Source organism: Protopterus annectens, chromosome 12.part0, assembly GCF_019279795.1.
Source record: "Protopterus annectens isolate FY-2018-M chromosome 12.part0, PAN1.0, whole genome shotgun sequence".
NCBI classification, from domain to species: Eukaryota; Metazoa; Chordata; order Ceratodontiformes; family Protopteridae; genus Protopterus; species Protopterus annectens.
In genome coordinates, this window is record NC_056746.1 from 335,912,136 (window position 1) to 335,933,431 (window position 21,296).

The 21,296-nt window shown below is 40.7% G+C and overlaps 1 protein-coding gene across 3 annotated transcripts in view; it reads left to right on the forward strand.

The window, feature by feature from the left end:
- The window catches only part of MRTFB (myocardin related transcription factor B), a 1,455,416-nt gene that overhangs the window by 1,131,388 nt on the left and 302,732 nt on the right, over window positions 1–21,296 (forward strand). For all 3 annotated transcript variants that reach the window (XM_044089410.1, XM_044089411.1, XM_044089412.1), the window contains exon 8: window positions 8,302–8,546. In XM_044089410.1, coding sequence (XP_043945345.1) covers window positions 8,302–8,546 — 245 coding nt within the window. The remainder of the gene's footprint in view (window positions 1–8,301; window positions 8,547–21,296) is intronic.

Below are 21,296 nucleotides of genomic sequence, written 5' to 3' on the forward strand. Positions count from 1 at the left end.
CTGCTTAACAAGTTGGTAAACATACATTGCAATGTGGATGTTCATCGTGCATACAGCTGCAGTCATAACAGATGGGTTCTCCTGCCGTCAGGCGGGTCCTCGGTCGGCCGAATTCCAAAGTCTAGGTCCGGCGTCGGTTGTCGTCGCTTCTTCCCTGACGTCAGTGCGACAGGGGTATAAAGGAACCAGCCGACGCCATTTTCTTCAGTCTTTCTTGCCGCGCGGTGCCCGAAGCAGAAGCAGTTCGCAAGTGCCGGTCGGCCAGCTCCTGAAATTATGAAAATTTTGAAACCGAAGTCTTCTTGAAAGCTAAGTACCCCATTGGGGAAACTTTTCTTGCCTTAGACCAATGTCAGACAAAGTTAATAATTGTATTTCTTGTGGGAAGCAAATACCGCATAAGGATTTCCATTCCCTCTGTATACCTTGTTTAGGCCCAGACCACGACGTCTCGGTCTGTCGCTTTTGTGCTACATTCAACAAACGCACCATTAAGCGTCGGGCGGAGTTCGGCCAGCATTATTTTGGAAAAACATTTAACTATATTATGTCGTCGGATACTCCGACTCCAGTTTTGTCTAAAAAATGCAAAGATAAGGACCGACACACGAGGTCCGCGGCCTCTACCGACACCATGCCAAAGCCGACTACACGTGGTCCGGTTCTCAGCAAGGCGCCTACGCAGCCCCTGACTACCGACGACACTTCATTGGTGGTGTCTCCTGTGCCCGAAGTCGCAGGCTCCTCGGCCCACACCCCGACTACAGATACCGAAGCCACTCTTGGCGTTGAACCTCAAAATGTGGACAGGTCTACCTCCACTCAAGGTGTCTTCAGACCTTCCTCTTCTTTTTCCATCAAGGCTTTCACTAAGTCTAAAGCAGCCATGCATTTTAAGAGACAAGCTACACAGGGCCCATCTCTAGGCCCATGCCTAAAAAACAGAGGCTTAAAATGGCTGAGGATTTAATTACTCTTATCAGGGGTTCTCAACCCCCACCGGACAAAAGGCCCAGAGTGGAGGAAGAATCCCCCTCCTCTGATCAGGGCTCCATTATTTCAGAGCACTCTGATGATCATGAACATTCTCACTCCCCTTTTGAAGACTCTGATGCAGAGGAGTCCATTCCTTCTGTATCCCCCCCAGAGGATTACTCTTTTGGGGAAACTTTGCATAGCTTAAGGGAACACTTCCACTGGGAAGGCCAAGATTATTCAGATTCCAAGAAAAGGCTTAGGGAATTTCTCTTGCTACTTCAGCACAGGCCTCTGGCTATACCTCCTGTCTTGGACATCCTAGATGATGTTTACTCGGAGGCCTGCCTTAACCCGGATTCTCTGCCTCCAGCCCCAGTCAAGTCTGACAGGTACTACAGGGTTCCTGACTCACAACAATTTCTATACAAAAGCCATGCTGCTGACCCAGAAACCATCTCACAGGGCCCCAAGGGAATTAAGGCCTCCACTGCTAAAAATCCATTACCTTCCGAGAGATTCCAGATCCTTAGAAAGGTGGGGAAAAAAGGTATATACCTCGGCTACCTTAACCATGAGGGCCTTAAACTGTCAGTTCCATATGCTAAAATACCAACAGTTTTTGTTATCACAATTGAAAAGTAAAATGTCACAACCTGAACAACCAGACTTGAAGGAGTTGCAGGATTTGATGCATAGTGCAGAACAAGTGGGTAAGCATACCTTACAATGTGGTTTTGATGCTCTAGAGGCCTCATGTAGAGCTGCTGTTACAGGATCAGTCATACGTAGACATGCCTGGCTCAAGGAACAAACCTTGCCTGATCATGTCAAAGCTAAATTACTAGATGCCCTCTACAAAAGGATGTATTATTTGGTGCTAATGCTGAGGAGGTATTAAGGAAAATGGAGGAAAAGGCTAAATCAATGCAAACTGTGAAAGATTTTCTACAGGTACAACCCCCACGTTTCAGTAGAAATTGGCATTCCAAAAATTGGTCCTTTCCAGCCATGGACAGACCCCAAAGAGGTAGATACGCCCGAGGGGCAGAGGACAATCCCAAGGATCGTTTAGAGGCAGACAATGGCAAGCACCTACACAAAGAGGTGGTGAGGATAACTCGCAATCATTCAGAAAGCAAGCCCAATGACTTTCCCCTTTGCATGCCAAGCAAGACTCAAATGGCAGCCCCCTTAGGAGGAAAACTGGCATTATTTTCAAAAAATTGGCATATTGTCACAAAAGACAAATGGATCCTGGACATTATAAACAGAGGCTACAGATTCCATTTTCACACCCTTCCAAAAATGAGAGGCATGCCAAACTTGCCACACAATCAAAGGGCAGAGGCACAAAGGCAAATTACAGATCTCAGAGACATGAAAGCTCTTCAAGAGGTACCTACGCACAAACAAGGTCAAGGTTTTTATTCCAGACTATTCCTGGTACCAAGGAAGGGAAAAGATTGGAGACCTATTTTGGACCTATCCATCCTAAACACATTTCTATTCGTACCAAACTTTAAGATGCTCACTTTACAGCAGCTTCTTCCCATGCTGGGCAAGGAGTCTTGGCTGGTAGCATTGGACCTCAAGGAGGCATACCTGCATGTCCCACTCAGACAAAATTGCAGAAGATACCTCAGATTTCTTGCAGGTTCAACCCATTATCAATTCTCTGCATTGCCCTTTGGCTTATCTGCTGCGCCCAGAGTATTCACAAAATGCCTGGCATCAGTAATTGCCTACTGCAGACTTCAAGGGATACAAATATACCCCTATTTGGACGACTGCCTGATCCAAGCGGACAGCAAGCACATTCTTCTGAAACATCTGGCTTATGTAATAATGTTGTTGAACTCTCTGGGATACACAGTCAACAAAAAGAAATCAAGGCTAATACCCTCTCGGAAGATAATTTTCCTGGGTGCCAACTTGGACACAAACACCCAGATGGCCTACCTCACGCCAGAGAAGCAGGGGCAACTAACTCAATACTTCAGAGCACTAGCAAATTGCACCAGGCTGACTGCAAGGAAAATCCTGCAGGCTCTGGGATTCATGGCATCTTGCATCTTACTAATCCCATGTGCAAAGCTGCATGTGAGGAAACTTCAGTGGTACCTGAAAAACCTATGGTCTCAACACAGCCACAGTTTGGAAACAATAATACCACTAATTCCATGTCTACAAAAGGAATTTCTGTGGTGGGCTCAAGCATCCCAAACAAACACAGGTCTTCCATTCAACAAGCCTCAAGCAAATCAAGTCATCACAACAGACGCCTCGGACTACGCCTGGGGGGCGCACATGACAGTCGGTGCATTCAGGGCAAATGGTCCCAAAAAGAAAAGCACCTTCACATCAATCAAAAGGAAATGCTAGCAGTAATAAATGCTATTATAGCTTTCAAAGACCTTCTGCAGCCAGGTCAACTATTGGTAAGAACGGACAACACCACAGTTATGTGGTACATAAACAAACAGGGAGGAACACATTCATATCCCCTATGCAGACTGGCCATGTCACTTTGGAACATGACCATGGACTTACAAATCAAACTACAAGCACAGTACTTGCCAGGCAAGGAAAACACGCTGGCAGACAACCTAAGCAGAAATATGACAGATCCACACGAATGGAACTTTCATCCAAAAGTTTTTACAGAAATAATCCAAGCATGGGGAAGGCCAGACATAGATCTCTTTGCCTCCCACAAAAATCATCAATTGGCAAAATTCTGCTCAAGGATTTTCCATCCAAAGGCCTGGAGAGTGGACGCTCTCTCTTTCAGTTGGACATCAATGACAGTTTATGCCTTCCCACCTCTTCCTCTGCTGCCCTAAGTTCTATTGAAAACCAGAGCAGACAGACCAAAGATGATTCTCATTGCTCCAGACTGGCCAAGACAACACTGGTTCCCACTCCTGAGGAGCCTGGCGCATTCCCCACCATGGACCCTGCCTCTAATGCCTCTTCTCCTGACTCAGCACAGCTTCAAAACTCTTCACAGCCAGCTAAAAACACTCAATCTAGCCACATGGAAGATTCCTTAGCATCACAACAGACCCTACTCTCCAAGGAGGTGCAGGATGTCATTTTGGAGGCCAGAAGGCCGTCAACTAGAAAAGCTTACTCCGCAAAATGGAAACGGATTTGTGTCTGGAATGAGAAAAAGGGCCAGGATCCTGGAAAACTGAATTTACCTCAAATACTACAGTATCTAGCTGAGCTGCTAAGCAGTGGACTTTCATTCTCCTCCATCAAAATCCATGCCTCAGCCATTTCTGCAAAATACAACACTGATCCACCCTTATTCTCTCACCCTCTCTTAAGACAGTTCCTCAGAGGGGCTAAGAATCTAAGACCCCCAAGGAAACAACCAATACCTGCTTGGGATCTCAATTTCATTCTGGAAAAACTGACCTTGCCTCCATTTGAGATTTGCAATATTTGTCCTGGAAAACAGCTTTCCTTCTGGCTATTACCTCAGCTCGTAGAGTTTCAGAACTACAAGCTCTCATGGCTGTGCAGCCTTTTATCATCTTCCATCAGGACAGAGTTTCCTTATGAACCAACCCATCCTTTATGCCTAAAGTGGTATCCAGGGTAGCTTTGAATCAGGCCATACACTTACCTACCTTTTATCCTAATCCTCAAAACAAAGGGGAGAGATTACTACATTCCTTGGACATCCACAGACAACTGCATTATTATTTGGACAGAACAAAGCCTTTCAGAAAATCAGAACAGCTCTTTGTGTCCTATGCTGTAGGTGCTCAAGGAAAGCCAATTTCCAAACAGACAATCTCAAAATGGATAGCCCACTGCATACGCTTTTGCTATTCTTTTCATGGCAAAACTGTACCTACAGGCATCATATCTCACTCCACAAGGGCCACAGCTACCTCTGCAGCTTTCCTCAGAGGAGTTCCTACCAAAGATATTTTGGAAGCAGCCACTTGGAGTTCTGTGCATACCTTCTCCAAGCACTACCACCTACCATTATACTCCAAAACTAAAGCAGGCTTTACCACTGCAGTCTTGCAGGGCATCCTGGCTCCTCCTAGTTCCACCTAGTGCCTACCACCCCTTTCTTAGCTTTGGGATTCTACCCATCTGTTATGACTGCAGCTGTATGCACGATGAACATAGTACAGTTTTGTACCTACCATAAATGTAGATGTTCGAGTGCTAATACAGCTGCAGTCCAGGTTTCCCTCCCTTCCCCTCTTGGGACAGGCCTATTGGCTAACACCTCCTCATACAACCTGATTGGGGTATTCATTTATGGTGTATTTGCTTGCAACTACTGTATTTTGATTATATTGCATTGCTTTATTACACAAATTTATGTATTGCCTTCCTTCTGGGGGCACCTGACATCTGGGGCAAGAAAAACTGAAGAAAATGGCGTCGGCTGGTTCCTTTATACCCCTGTCACACTGACGTCAGGGAAGAAGCGACGACAACCGACGCCGGACCTAGACTTTGGAATTCGGCCGACCGAGGACCTGCCTGACGGCAGGAGAACCCATCTGTTATGACTGCAGCTGTGTTAGCACTCGAACATCTACATTTATGGTAGGTACAAAACTGTACTTTATTTTTCCAGAAGAACAAAACTCACAAGCATCTACCAAGTATAATATAAATGTATGATGACTTTTCTGGTGAAGACTTTTAGTCAAAATTTTTTAACTGTGAAGACATTTGAAAGCTACTAGAATTCATCCCGAAGAAACAGAGATGGACATTATTGTCAGTTTCTGGAATTTATTGTGAAATGGGATTTTTATGAATCTCTTCCAAACTTATACTTATGTTTAATATTTTTCCTAACAGTTTAGGTATCTGTTGTATCATATGAAGGAAACATTTAAAAATTAAAATTAAAGGTGTTCTTCAATCAACTATGAGTGAAGATTGACAAATTTGGCTGAACTATCTATTGAGCATTGGTATTCAAAGAAAATAAATTCTGACAAAGTCATTGACTAATCCGCAGAAATTAAGGCTCAGAAATATAAACTGTAATGTTTTTACTGCAACAAACGAATTTGTAAGATTAAGCTTTCCTTTTTTTCAAAAATGCAATAATATATTTTTTTCCTTGTCTTTACTGTAATAGTTTCAGTTTATTTTACTGGTATGATTATATATACAAAGCTCAGTAAAAGAAAATTTCACTGTTTTGTTTTCTGGCCATTATTTTTTATTTCATTTCATGATTGTTATTGAAAACAATTGTCAGAGAGGAGGGGATGTTAAAAGAATTTTCACTTGGGGTTGGGGTGGGGTTAAAAATTCAGCTCTGAGTGTCAGATATGCTAGCTACGCCACTGTCAAGGGTATACAATGCATAATACAGATGTTATAGGTGAGGTAAATCTAGTCCAGCCAAAAGAATGGACATAGTAAATACAAGTATGGAGGGAAATTTTAGCAGTGAAGAGAGAAGAAATTGTAGAATGCTAAGAGATGGAATAGAATAGTTAATAACAGGTGGAGTGGGAGTTGGATATGTAGTAGGGAATGGATAGGGCAGATGGTGAAGCAGGGAGTATGAGTTTATAGGTTGTAGAGGTAGTAGGTTAAGCAGCCAATGTTTGCTGGGATGAATGTAACAGTGAAACCATAGGAGTTAGGTGACATAGCTTGTTTTCTGATGTGCACTTATATTGTTCAGTTAGGTATTGTTTCAACTGATGCTCTCAGCCGTAGTCTTGATTTCATTAAGATTAATTGGCAATGCGTGCCATAGTTTAGGGACAAGGACAGAGAAGCTGTGGTCTGTGGAATGAAATTTAGTATGGAGTTGTGACAGTAGAGCCTTAATGGATTGGCTTCTTAGGTTGTGGTATTGGTTGGATGTAGTTAGTCTCACAGTTGGGGGGGTGATGTGTCTTGGAGTAGGAGTTTTAAGAGAATGAAGCCAAGAAAGAGTTTAACTAAGCCTTAAATGGGTGGATTATTAAAGGGGTAATGAAGGTATCCTGTTTGAACTTGTGTACGATTTTCAGTTCCATTTGGGCCAGACTTATCATCATGTTGGGAATCACAATATGAAGAGGAAGCTGTGATAAAGTCATGCTGATTGGTAGGTTGTGCAGTGATGAAAAATGGTGCTCCATCCAAGGAAAGGAAGGTAACCACATGAACCTGATCCATTTTTGTGACTTTTGAAGGGGTAGTGCTGAGGGGGTTAGAAAGACGAACACCTTTGCAGAGCACAGTGAAAAATTGTGACAGGTGGTTATTATAGATTGATGGTGAAATAAAGGGAAATCTGAGTTATCTGTGTTATGCAGAGTGTATCAACTAAAATTTGGTGCACAAACACCCATTTTTTCAGTGGCAGGATTACTTGACTAAACAACGGACATTAATGATGTCTTAAACATGCTATCTATCTATCTATATATATATATATATATATATATATATATTTTTTTTTTTTTCATAACTTAAGTACACTTCTGCAGGAGTGCATGCCGTGGTTGTACTTAGCAGGGTGAAACTTGATTGATTTCTTTGCAGATGTCCTGCTATCACTTCAACTTTCTGTGCAGTACTAGTATTTTTTGTGGGGAAGGGGGGGCATGTCTGTATGATGGCTGTTTGTCTTTTAAATAACTTCCAGGAACTGATGAGCAAGGAAATATTTCCAATCAGTTTTTTTTAAACATTTTCCAGCTACACCAGTGCAAATCCCATTAAGTGAACTGCACAAATACCATGAGTTATCCTAAAGTCTTTTGTTATAAGCCTTTACACATTGGTAATGCAGCCGAGTAAAAAAAAAAACATGCTGAAGCAGAATCAAGGGGTTCCAGTGTGCTAGGACAAGAAACAAAGAACATTATGGTGATCCCTTAGGACAACTGCCATAACTAAGATTGTTCTTGCAAGCTACACGCCTGAACCCAGTATCAAGCTTCCTGAAAACTAATCTGATGCATATAAAAAGTTTTCTTTTACAACTTTGATTCACTTTTTACAAACAGAGATGAGGGCTTCTTGAGTTTTAGAAAGTATGTCTCTAAATACTTTCAGAACTGGATGTTCAGATTCTTCGGTTAAAAATATTTAAAATGTTATTTTCATTTAGCTGGCTTGCATTGTGTTGCTACAGTAGATTTACATTTTGTCACACTGGTTTGTAATTTTTATATCATTGCATTTTCCCTTCTTATCTTAAGTACAGGTGTCAGATATTGCTTATCTGCAGTGAACCAGACACTTAAAAAAGTAGCATTTAAACAACAGGTGTCAATTTCTTTTCATTAGTTTAAATGTTTGTCTTTGTTTCTTTCCTTTAAATAGCAAAGTCAGCCTAAGACTCCTAATGACAGGCAGAGAAGCAAGAAATCTAAGGATCCCAAGCCTCGGGTTCGGAAGCTGAAGTATCATCAGTACATTCCTCCAGATCAAAAGGAGGAGAAGAATGAAATTCCAATGGACACAAACTATGCCCGCCTTCTGCAACAACAACAGCTCTTCTTGCAACTGCAGATTCTCAGTCAACGACAGCACTACAACTATCAAGCTATCCTACCTGCACCACTCAAGTAGGTGTTACAGCTTCAGATATAGTGTCTCACATAATGTTCTCTCCACTTGTAATGCAAAGAAGATTCTGATTAGAAATGAGATTTGATTGATCTTCTGGTTACTCATGTCTTGGGTTTCCTATCTGTAATAAATCAGCTCACCCTGTGGCTTTATGCGGGTTTTTTTTTTCCTGTATCTTTTTAGCCCTGTGCCTACTAAACCATCAGTCCTCCCCCGAGTGGGCTGAGCCTATTCTTTCTATTTATTAAGATACAGGCAGTAATGAGGATTGCCTGTTTACTTGCCAACATCTGGACAATTGAAAGCGTTCCTGTAGACCCTAAACGCACTCCATGATTGACACTTGGGCAGCTGCATGACTACAGGGGCTATGTTATGTGTTTCTGTCTACACATGCATGCTCCTTCGTACTTGTCAGTATGAGCTACCATAATCCTCTTTGATTCTCGCCCCTGCTCATACAGTCTTCCACTTGTGCTAGACCATCAGGGCCAGCAGCCTCAAAATCCCCCTCATCCCACAGTGGTTGACGAGAGCAACACTTTTTACTCCCATCATCCCCTACCTATCTCTTTTCAGTTTCTAAGCTGCTGTGCAAACCTGGGTCATCTGAGTCAGTCAGTGCTTCATCCCTCTGTGCCACAGAACTGGCTTTCATCTCTCTACTTTATCCATTGTGTTTGTGATGGAAGATGAGAAATAGAAGGAGTCCCAGATTAAACAGATGTATGCAAATTTTCCCTTGACTGTTCTATTCTCTTATTGTGCTGGAATTGTGGGTATTTTTATCTCTGAGGTACATATTTGTAATTCTGTGCAGACTAGATTACTGCAGTTAGAGAATCATTGCAAAATTCCCTTTCTGACTGAGTACGTGGCTACAGGAAATTGCAGTGGTAGCTTCCTTTTGTGATCAGCAGCAGCTAAACAGGTAGCACACTTGTCTTTTGCGTAGAAGGCTGGGGAGTTTATTTTCACAAAAAACAATAAACCACGTCAAACAAAAGCAAATTTATTGCAAAGCTTTCGGGTCAAACACCCTTCCTCAGTACTATGGATGTTCATCGTGTTTCACTGTTGCAGTCATTCTTGGGTTATCCTGCTGGCAGGCTACCCGCAGTCCTCCTGAATTCCAAAGTCCTGGTCCAGCGTCGTTTGCTGTCGCCGCTTCCCTGACGTCAGTGCGCCAGGGGTATAAAAGATGCAGCCAACGCCATTTTCTTCAGTCTTTCTTGCCGCGCGGTGCTTGAAGCAAAAGCAGTTCGCAAGTGCCAGTCGGCCGACTCCTGAGATTTTCAAAATCGAATTTCAGATCCAAAGTCTTCATTAAAGCTAAGTACCCCATTGGGGAAACTTTTTTCTTGCTCCAGACTGATGTCATAAAAAGTTAACAGTTGTATTTCTTGTGGGAAGCAAGTAACTCATAAGGATTTTCATTCTTACTGTATTCCTTGCCTAGGCCTAGATCACGACGTTGCTAGCTGTCGTTTTTTTTTCTAGATTTAACCAAAGCAATATTAAGCGTCAGTACGATTTTGCCTTTCATTACTTTGGCCGAAGGTTTAATTATATAATGCCATCGGAACAGCCGACGACCGGAGTTTATAAAAAGCGCAAGGAAAAGGAAAAGGACAGGCATCTGAGGTCCAAAACCGACGACAAGGCCCCCGCTAGGCCAGATGTCGGTTCGCTGGTTCTCAGTGAGGTGCTTTCGCAGCCCCTGACGCCCGCTACCTCAGAGCCACAGGCCGCTTCTGACTCCCACGTGGAGCCGACTAGGCCTCTCGATACTCAAAGTATTGGACTCTCGGAAACTATTCCCTCAGATGGGTCCGGAGCCGCTGAGCAGGCATCGGCTTCTGAGGGTGTTTTCAGACCTACACAATTATATGTCAAGCCAACCTCAGCTTCAAAGACAAAGACTAAAACAGCTGTAAAGACAAAGAAACAAGTACAACATTCTCCTGGACAGACTTCCATGCCTAAGAAACAGGTGCTTAAAATGGACGAAGACCTAATTACATTGATCAGGGGTTCCCATCCCCCTCCTGATAAGAGGGCTAGACAAGAGACAGAATATGACTTTTCTGATCAGGTTTCAGTTTCCTCTGATTCCTCTTCCAAACAGGGATACTCTTTTCCCTATGAGGATTCTGATGCTGAAGAATCTATTCCTTCAGCCCCTCCTCCTGAGGATTATTCTTTTGGGGAAACCCTGCATACCATGAGGGAGCATTTTCACTGGGAGAGCCAAGATTACTCAGAATCTAAGAAAAGGCTCAGGGATTTTCTTTTACTAACTCAGCCCAGACCTATTGCTGTTCCACCTGTTCTAGACATTGTAGATGATGTATTTTCAGAGTCCGGCCTGTCTCCTGACTCTTTACCCCCTGCACCTGCTAAGCCAGACAGATACTACAGCGTTTCAGACTCTCATAAATTTCTATATAAAAACCCTGCTGCTGACCCAGAAACTATATCTCAGGGTCCCAAATGGGTCAAGGCTTCCACTGCAAAAATCCCTGTCCCCTCTGATAAGGATTCTAGGGCACTGGACAGATGGGGGAAAAAAGTTTACACTTCTGCTACCTTGGCTGTAAGGGCTTTAAATTGTCAGTTTCATATGCTTAAATATCAGCAATACTTAATGTCAATGCTTAAACAGAAAATGTTGACAAATTCTGAATGTTCTGATAACAAGGAAATGCAGGATTTATTGCATGCAGCTGAACAAGTGGGAAAGCATACTTTGCAATGTGGTTTTGATTCACTGGAGGCCTCTTGCAGGGCAGCTTTTACGGGTTCTGTCATTAGAAGGCATGCTTGGTTAAAGGAACAGAATCTTCCTGATCATGTTAAAGCAAAATTATTGGATGCTCCTTTACAGCATGATACTTTGTTTGGTGTTAAGGCAGAAGTGGTGTTGAAGAAAATGGAGGCAAAATAAAGCAAAATCCATGCAGACAGTTAAGGATTTCCTACAGGTACAGCCACCCAGATTTAGCAGAAACTGGCCTACAAATAATTGGACCTTTCCACTGTCAGACAGGCCACAAAGAGGCAGATACAGACACCCCAGAGGCAGATCTCAGCCCCAAGGCTCATACAAGCCTAAACAGTGGGGTGCTTCTACCTCCAAAAGCGGAGAAGACAAATCACAACCATACAGGAAACAGTCCCAATGACTTTCCTCTGCCAGAATCAAGCACTTATCTTTTGGCAGCCCCCTTAGGGGGAAAACTAGCACTTTTTTCACCAAATTGGCACATGATTACCCAGGACAAATGGGTCTTGAACATAGTGTCTCAGGGCTACAGGTTCCACTTTCACACCCTGCCAATGGCAAAAGGAATGCCAGACCTGCCACACAATCAATGGGCAGAGGCACAAAAGCAAGTTTCATCCCTCATGGACATGAGGGCCATTCAACAAGTACCACAACAAGAGCAGGGCCAAGGATTTTACTCAAGACTTTTCTTTATGCCCAGAAATGACAAAGCCTGGAGACCAATACTGGACCTGTCTATACTAAACACATTTCTGGACGTTCCAAAATTCAAAATGTTGACTCTGCAGCAGCTACTGCCCATGCTGGCAAGAAGGCTTGGCCCGTAACTTTGGACCTAAAAGAGGCATACCTGCATGTCCCAATCAGACAATCTTGCAGAAGATACCTCAGATTCATAGCTGGCTCAATGCACTACCAATTCTCTGCACTGCCCTTTGGCTTATCTACTGCGCCCAGGGTCTTCACAAAATGCCTGGCACCAGTAATTGCATTTTGCAGACAAAGAGGAATTCAAATATTTCCTTACTTGGACGACTGCCTTATTCAAGCAGAGAACAAAGACATTCTACTAAAGCATCTGGTGTTTGTAAAAAGATTATTAATTTGCCTAGGGTACACAGTAAACAAAAAGAAATCAAAACTAGTACCCTCTCAAGAGATAATATTCCTGTGTGCAAGCTTAAATACAACTGCCCAGATGGCTTATCTCACGCCAGACAAACAAAGGCAACTGGCTTCTTACTTCAAACTGTTGGCAACAAAGACCCAGTTATCTGCAAGGAAAATCCTGCAGGCTTTGGGCTTCATGGCATCCTGCATTCTGCTAATTCGATATGCCAGACTGCATATGAGGAAACTACAGTGGTATCTAAAAAGTGTTTGGACTCAACATTGCCACAGCCTGGAAACATTAATTACCCTCATTCCCTGACTGCAACTGGAGTTTCGATGGTGGGCACAGGCCTGTCACCACAACAAGGGACAGCCATTCACTTTATTCACAGCCAGGCAGACACTAACAATGGATACATCAGATTATGCCTGGTGGGCCCACATGGCAGGAAAATGTATTCAGGGCACATGGCCCACAAGCCAGATGCATCTTCATATCAATCAAAAAAGATGCTAGCTGTTCAGAATGCCCTAACAGCTTTCAAGGATCTACTTCATCCAGGACAACTACTGATAAAGATGGACAATACTGCAGTCATGTGGTACAGAAGCAGGGAGGCACTTATTCCTACCCCCTCTGCAGACAAGCCATGACTTTGTGGGACACAGCATTGATTATCAAGTTCACCTGCAAGCACAATTCCTGCCAGGAAAAATAAATACTCTGACAGACGAACTAAGCAGAAACCTCATGGATCCCCATGAGTGGAAACTGGATCCACAAGTCTTCAGCATGATAAGAAGGAAATGGGGATGCCCAGACATAGATCTATTTGCCTCCCCTCACAACTGCTAATTACAGAGATTCTGCACAAGGATTTATCACAAGCAAGCATGGAAAGTGGATTCCCTATCCTTCAGCTGGAAAAACCTGACAGTATATGGCTTTCCTCCACTGCCTCTCCTCCCCAAGGTTCTCCTAAAGGTCAGACAAGAGAAGCCAAAAATGATACTGATTGCACCAGACTGGCCATGCCAGCACTGATACCCAGTCCTAAAGAACTTGTCTCAAGGCCCAGCCTGGACATTGCCTCAAACTTTTCACTTACTGACCCAACAAAACAATCAGATCCTGCACAGCCAGCTCAGGACCTTAAATCTGGCAGCATGGTGGATAATGTAGCCATTCAGAACCCTCCTCTTTCAAAAGCTGTTATGGATGTCATCTTGGAGGCCAGGAGGCCCAGTACCAGAAAATCTTATGCAGAAAAATGGAAGAGATTCTGTGCTTGGAACCAGGAACAAGGAATTGACACGTTTGTACCAAATATTCCTCAGATTTTACAATACCTAACAGAGATGCTGGACAAAGGCCTATCCTTTTCATCAATCAAAATTCACGCCTCTGCCATTTCAGCCCATTACAATACGGAACCACCTATTTTTTCTCATCCTTTAATAAGGCAGTACCTCAGAGGGGCCAAAAACAAAAGACCTCCAAGGAGAGCACCAATACCTGCATGGGACCTCAATTATGTCTTGGAAAAACTCACACTGCTTCCTTTTGAGCCAGCCTGAACAGCTGACATAAAATTCTTATCCTGGAAAACGGCTCTGGCCCTAGCAATAACCTCTGCAAGACGAGTCTCGGAGTTACAGGCACTCATTGCTGTGGAAACTTTTATCATTTTCCATCTAGACAGGGTTTCTCTGAGGACGAACCCTACATTTATGCCTAAGGTGGTGTCCAGTGTGGCCCTTAACCAAACCATTCACTTGCCTACCTTTTATCCAAACCCACAGAACAAGGGTGAAAGACTTCTGCATTCTTTGGACATACACAGACAGCTACACTTCTACTTGGACAGAACTAAAGCTTTCAGAAAGACCGAGCAACTTTTAGTGGCATATGCTGCAGGATCACAAGGAAAGGCTATCTCAAAACAGACTATTTCTAAATGGATAGGCCATTGCATTCGTTTCTGCTACTCACAGCATGGCAAATCAGTGCCTAAGGACATTAGGCCACATTCTACCAGAGCAGCAGCCACTTCAGCAGCCTTCCTCAGAGGAGTTCCAACCAAAGACATCTTAGAGGCTGCAACTTGGAGTTCAGTGCACACTTTTACAAAGCACTACCACTTACCTCTCTACTCTAAATCTAGAGCAGGCTTTGCTACTGCAGTTCTGCAGGGCCTATTAGCCTCTCCTAATCCTATTTAGCCCAGCCACCCATCCGCAGCTTTGGGATTCAACCCAAGAGTAATGACTGCAACAGTGAAACACAATGAACATAGTACAGTTGTGTACCTACCATAAATGTAGATGTCCAAGTGTATTCACTGTTGCAGTCCAGGTTACCCTCCCACCATCCCCCTTTCATTTGCTGGATCTTTTCTGTACTTCTCTATTCTATACAACTTATGTGGTGTATTTGCTTGTAGATGAAGGAAATGTTTACTTTAGTGCATGCATGTTTATTGGCATAATCTATTTAGCCTACCCTTTAGGGGGCACCTGACATCTGGGGCAAGAAAAACTGAAGAAAATGGAGTCTGCTGCATCTTTTATACCCCTGGCGCACTGACGTCAGGGAAGAGGCGACAGCAACCGACGCCAGACCAGGACTTTGAAATTCAGGCCGACTGAGGGTAGCCTGCCAGCAGGATAACCCAAGAGTAATGACTGCAACAGTGAATACACTCGAACATCTACATTTATGGTATGTACACAACTGTACTGTGTTTGACCTGAAAGCTTTTCAATAAATTTGCTTTTGTTTGACGTGGTTTGTTGTTTTATCGAGATCTGAAGTTTACCTGAGTTATAGTATTGACCTCCTGAGTTATAGTATTGACCTTTTATAGTTTACAGGTTTATTTCCACACCTGGAGTTGAATTCATTTTCTAATGCTGACAATGCAGTGCGGCATAAAGGGGGTGCTGCACTCCTCGTGAGTGTGCCGTCCTAAGGGTGAGACTTTAAACCAAGACCCCATTTACCTGAGTTGGTGGTAGCTCTGGTGGATGTAGAAGATCCCACAGCACTTATCAAAAAGATCAGGGATTCGTTACTGAATATAACAGTTTATATATAGTATTTACATTATTTACCATATATGCATTATTTACAGTTGCTTACAAGTTACATTATATCATGTGACTCCATATATTTCCAATATTTCAATTATTCCCCCACTCTATTTTCACAACCAAAAATGTATCTTTTTCAAAATTTCCACTAATATCCATTTCCCGTTGTATTTTATTTCATTCATCTTTCATTCCATATGACCCACAAAACATAAAAATTTTTTTATGAATTTATTTCACTTTCTTTATTCTTTTGTTACCATAATATCCATATTCTGTCAAGTTCATGTTTATGTCTTTTGCAATTTTAGAATCATTCAGTGCATTAATTTCATATAATTTTTCCCACAATTTTCTTACTCTCATACAATTTAAGAAAAAATGTTACGTCATCTTAGTCTCTGCTCAATGGTTACATACGCTCTCCTGAATTCTTTTATAGGGCATATTTGCTTTAACAGGCAGTTTATTTATCATTAATCTCCACATAAAATCTTTACGTTCATACATTTTTGCTCCATCAAAGCCTTATTTAATTGCATTTATTTTTTATTACGTAAGTTTTTTCATGGATAAGTAAATTAACATTCCCTTATTACATTTTCATACCATTATTTTCTGGGGTTTTTTCCACACTCCATATTTTCAATTTCCATAATAATGTTTTATTTTGATGTTCTTTAATCTCATTAACACTATTCTTGTATATTTTCCGATATCTTAAACTTCCCCAAACATCTTTTGATTTGATTTTCATTATATCATTTACAACGTTCCTGTTTTCTTCTTTCAGTCCCTTCAGTACTTTATACAGATTCAGTGAAGCTGCATGTACAGTAGGATTTATTAGTCGTAATCCTCCTCCTCCTTTCGGCACATACAAACTTCCTCTTCTTACAGGGTTTAGTTTTGATTTCCATATAAATAAAAATATAATCAATAACAGTTCTCTTTCATATTTAGATGGGATCATATATACCCTCGTCTAATAGGCAATCTTACATAACAAAACAGAGTTTATTAAATAAACCTTTTTCTTGTATGATACTCTATATGACCTCCAAAATATGAATATTTCTCTCAGCTTTTGTATCAGTCTCTCCCATTGTGTTCTTCATATTAACCCCAAACATTATTCCTAGAATTAATTATCATTAAAGTGAATACCTTCTAGCTCTCCCAATAATCCAGTTTCTCCACTTTTATCCTTGTTGATGCTTAGACCAAGCATATTTAAATAATTAATTTCCTAATTCCTTATTCTATCCATTTCTTGTTATTAGTAATTAGTACTATATCTTCTGCATAAATAAGAATAACTGGGACATATATCCCCTCTATTACCCTATACCTTGCTATTTTCAGTTCTATTTCTTTACTTAACCATCCATTTAATATTATTTTAATAATAATATTCTCATATACTGATCTTACAACTTATATTATTCTATTCCCGTAGTCTTCTCCATACCCAACTCTTTTAAAATTTCATCAAGCTCTCCTATATTTATATTTTTTCCCATAATCTCATTCCTTTCTTTACTTATTTACCTTCCATATTTGCCTTTCTCTTGTCTCTGGCTTCTTAAATGTATTTTTATATACTGTTCTATTGCCCCAAATACTTATTTTTGTTTATTCACCTTTTTCCTTCATTGGTTTCCAATTCTCTTATTATCCTCTTATTTTCTCTCAACGTTTTACTCAAATATGGAGCTGCTGCTTCCTTTTTCCCCTAGGTAAAATACCTTTGCTTATACAACATTTTCTTAATCTTCTCTTGATTCATTTCATAGATTTTTCTTCCCCTTTTCCTAAAGATTTTTTATTATTTCTTAACATTTCTCTGAATGCTGTTTGACTTAACCTGTATTTTTGCTTTTCTTTCTCTCTCATCACTTGACATTCTAGAAAACAATTTTAATACTTCCCTTTAAAACTTAGCCACCAATCAGTTCATTTTTTTATAAAATATTCTCATTTCTACATGATCTTCCCATAGTCAGTCAGTTTCTTTTCTCTCGTCTTCATTTAAATCTTTTTCATTCAATCTTTTAATACCTTTACCTATCCTTATGTATTCTTCCTTTTCTTTTAATTCTACCCATACAGACAGATGGACTGAGAAACTTGTTTACTTTGTTCTTCTTTTTATAATTTTCAAAGTATAAGATGTTATAAAATAAATAATTTCTGCTTTCATCTCATTTCTTTTGTATGTCCAGTGCATATTATCCCATATATATATATATATATATATATATATATATATATGTATATATATATATATATATATATATATATATATATATGTATGTATGTATATAAAACTTTCCACATTTCATTATTTCATAAACTGTTTTAATATAATTCCCTTCTTTCTTTCTTTTCCTTAAATCACTATTAAAATTGCCTACCAATATTATTTCCATGTTTACTGCCAGTTAATTTAGAACTTTTTGAACATTCCTCCTCTTATTTTTTAGTAACATATGCAAATATTGCAGTAGTTCTGTATACATCCTTCTTGTATCATGTCTTTTAACACTGCTATTCTGCCTAGCTCTACTGAAGTATAATCTAAGACTTTAACTGTTTCTTTACATAGTAGAGCAATCCCTGAACATGTATCTTTTCCTGTGTTCAGTACAATTTTCCCAGCTCATAAGTTATCTGTCTGATTCCTTTCAGCCTCTGTTAAGATTCTTGTGTCATGCATGTGAAGTAGCATACACCATTGCAGTACACCTAACCTTCTTTTAACATTTTTTATACTATTAACATTTATTGATAAGACTCTCAAGTTCTTCTAGATGTGTTATATTTTTATTTTACCCCTTATCTTTCTTTTTATTTTCTTTTGTAATCACACTTTTATATTTTCTTTTCCCATCTTTCACTCTTCTCCCTATTGCATTTCTTTTAGCTCCTATTATTTTCCATTTACTGTCTTCCTCTTCACTTGTTTCCAGTACTAATTCCTCACCGTCATTATTCTCATTTTATTTATACTTAGTCTTTTTATTTTCTTCTTCTGTGATATTTTGTTTTTCATGTTCATGCATATTTTCTGCTACATCATGTACATGTTCCTGTGTCTGCTCTTTTTGCTCAACATGTAGTTGTTCATCACAATTAAAACTGAGTTATATCCTATTTTCTCACATTTTTGACACATAAATTCACATTTCTTTGCTTCATGCCCCACTTTTACACAAACAAAACATCTTCTGTTATCACAATTGCTTATTAAATGATCGCTGTTCTCATGAAAAAAAAGGTTTTGGCGGTTCCTTATACATAATCTCTGTTTCCTTCAGCAGTTATTGTACTTGGAATATGTACAAATATCTTTTTTCCATCTTCAGAATAATCCCAAAATCCTACCCCCAGTCCATATTCCTCTATCATCATCATATTTTTGTAGTGTCCATCACTTCTTTGCATACAGATTTTAAACAGTCTTTCGATGTTTCCTTATCCACCTCCATTCAAAATTGTACAGTAATTCTCTTTTAGTCTCTCTGTTAAAGTCTGCACCACATAAGAATTCCAAGGACTAGTCTTTCTTTTCTTCAAACCTCTCTAAGAAATTTTCCAAATATTGCCCAGTCTCAAATATAATGTCATAAAAAGTCTTATCTATTAAGGTAAATAAAGGCTCTTACCTCATTAGGTGATATTCCCAAGGCTGCAATAACTGTGTCCCATACCTTATATCTTTTGAGTTCTTTTTCTTCCTTGCCATTCAGATGTACAACAAACAACTTTTTCACAACTTCTCTTCCCTCCTTTCTTGTTTGTCTCTTACCTTCTTTCAGTGTCATTGCATACAATTTTTTACCTTGTGTAGTTTTTTTCACTTACTTCTCCTGGATTCTATCCATAATGTTCCCACTTCACTTTCTGGTTCACTCTGCATAATTATCTCCTTAATAAAATCATTCCGCAACCCTTCTGACTGGAAGGTTTGTAAAAACATAGCTTTGTGTTGACTGTAAAAGGTTACGCTGAAACAGATCCTCCAAACCTTTTACACATCCTTCCAACTTCTTTGATAGCTCTTTAAAAGTCTTGACTGCCTTTTTCTAATACTTCCGGCCCTCCATTATTTCTTGCAAGTGCCTCCTTAACTTTCAACTCCTTCTCCGACATGAACAGTGCCTCCAATGACCAACTATCACCATTCATTTCAACGACATTTCCTTCTCAGACGTCCATTGTTACTCTCACCAGCTTCCTGCTTCTCTGGGCCACCTTCGCACCTGGAACAGAAGACAGGAAGTGCAGCTGTAAATAGTGTCCCTGTACAAGAAAAAGCAGGGGAAGTTCCCCAGTGCCCTCATCAAATTTCCTGTAGTTAGTATGAATTACCACCTTGGGTCTCCCCTGAAAAGAGGCCATTGGCTTATTGGGATGAGCCCAGTGAACAAATTGTAAATAGATGAGATAAACAAATTTGTCTTATTACCAGTTCAGCTGCTTTACAGCATTACAAATTATTATTTTAACCTCCATAAGATTAGATTAGATTAGAGTAGATTAGATTAGATCAGGAGTTCCTGTCTTCTTATAGATCCTTCTTCAGGTATAGTGTCTTTAGGGTTACTGTGTTTGTTTATTTGCAAAGTGTATTTAGTTTGTACAGTGGGTGTGAAAGGAGTAGTTTCATTTCCCAGTGTACCACTTGAATTCAGCTCTACACTCAGCTACACTGCCTCTTCTTTTCTGCCTAGCATGGAAGTTACTGTAGTAGATCAGAGCATTTACTACTCAACTCTGCTTCATTTGGAAGTGGACTTTTGGTTCTTGACAAACTACATTCTATGTTCTACAAAACTTTGTAAATAAATTAAATAAGTAAGTGTGTGTGTGTGTGTGTGTGTGTGTGTGTGTGTGTGTGTGTGTGTGTGTGTGTGTGTGTGTGTGTGTGTGTGTGTGTGTGTGTGTGTGTGTATGGGTCTACTTCATTTGATCGAAAGACCATTTGACCTAAACCCATTTGATTGAAATTTCATTTGATCGTAAGCCAGTATTCAAGGCATAAAACTGAGATTTGTCCCCCTCCCCAATGTGGTGCGACCCTGCAGTTGGTATAGTTAGGGGGGTGAAACCCCCCCAGCTAATTTCCTTTAAAAGAAGAAAATAACACAAAAAGTACAGATTTTAAACAAAAATATCAACTCCAGGGTCGCGCGACACTGGGAAGAGGGGACAAATCCCTCTTATTTGCCTTGATTACTGGTTTTCGATCAAATGAAATTTCAATTAAATGGGTTTAGGTCAAATGGTCTTTCGGTTAAATGAAGTAGATCCGTGTATATATATATATATATATATATATATATCTATATATATAGATAGATGGATTGTGTGTGTGTGTGTGTGTGTGTGTGTGTGTGTGTGTGTGTGTGTGTGTGTGTGTATATGTCCTTCATGGATGCATCTGCAGTCATAACAAATGGGTTGTCCTGTCGTCAGGCAGCCCTTCGGTCGGCCGGATTCCAAAGTCTGGGTCCGGCTTCGGCTGATGTCGCACTTCACCCGACGTCATCTCTGCTGGTCTTCGGGTATAAAGGCATCAGCCGACGCCATTTTCCTCAGTCTTTCTTGCCGCGTGGCGCCCGAAGCAGAAGCTGTTCGCAAGTGCCGGTCGGTCAGATCCAGAGATTACTACTACCGAATACTACTCAAGACTTCTAAAAGCTAAGTACCCGTTGGGGACTCTTTCTTGCCTCAGCCGATGTCAGAA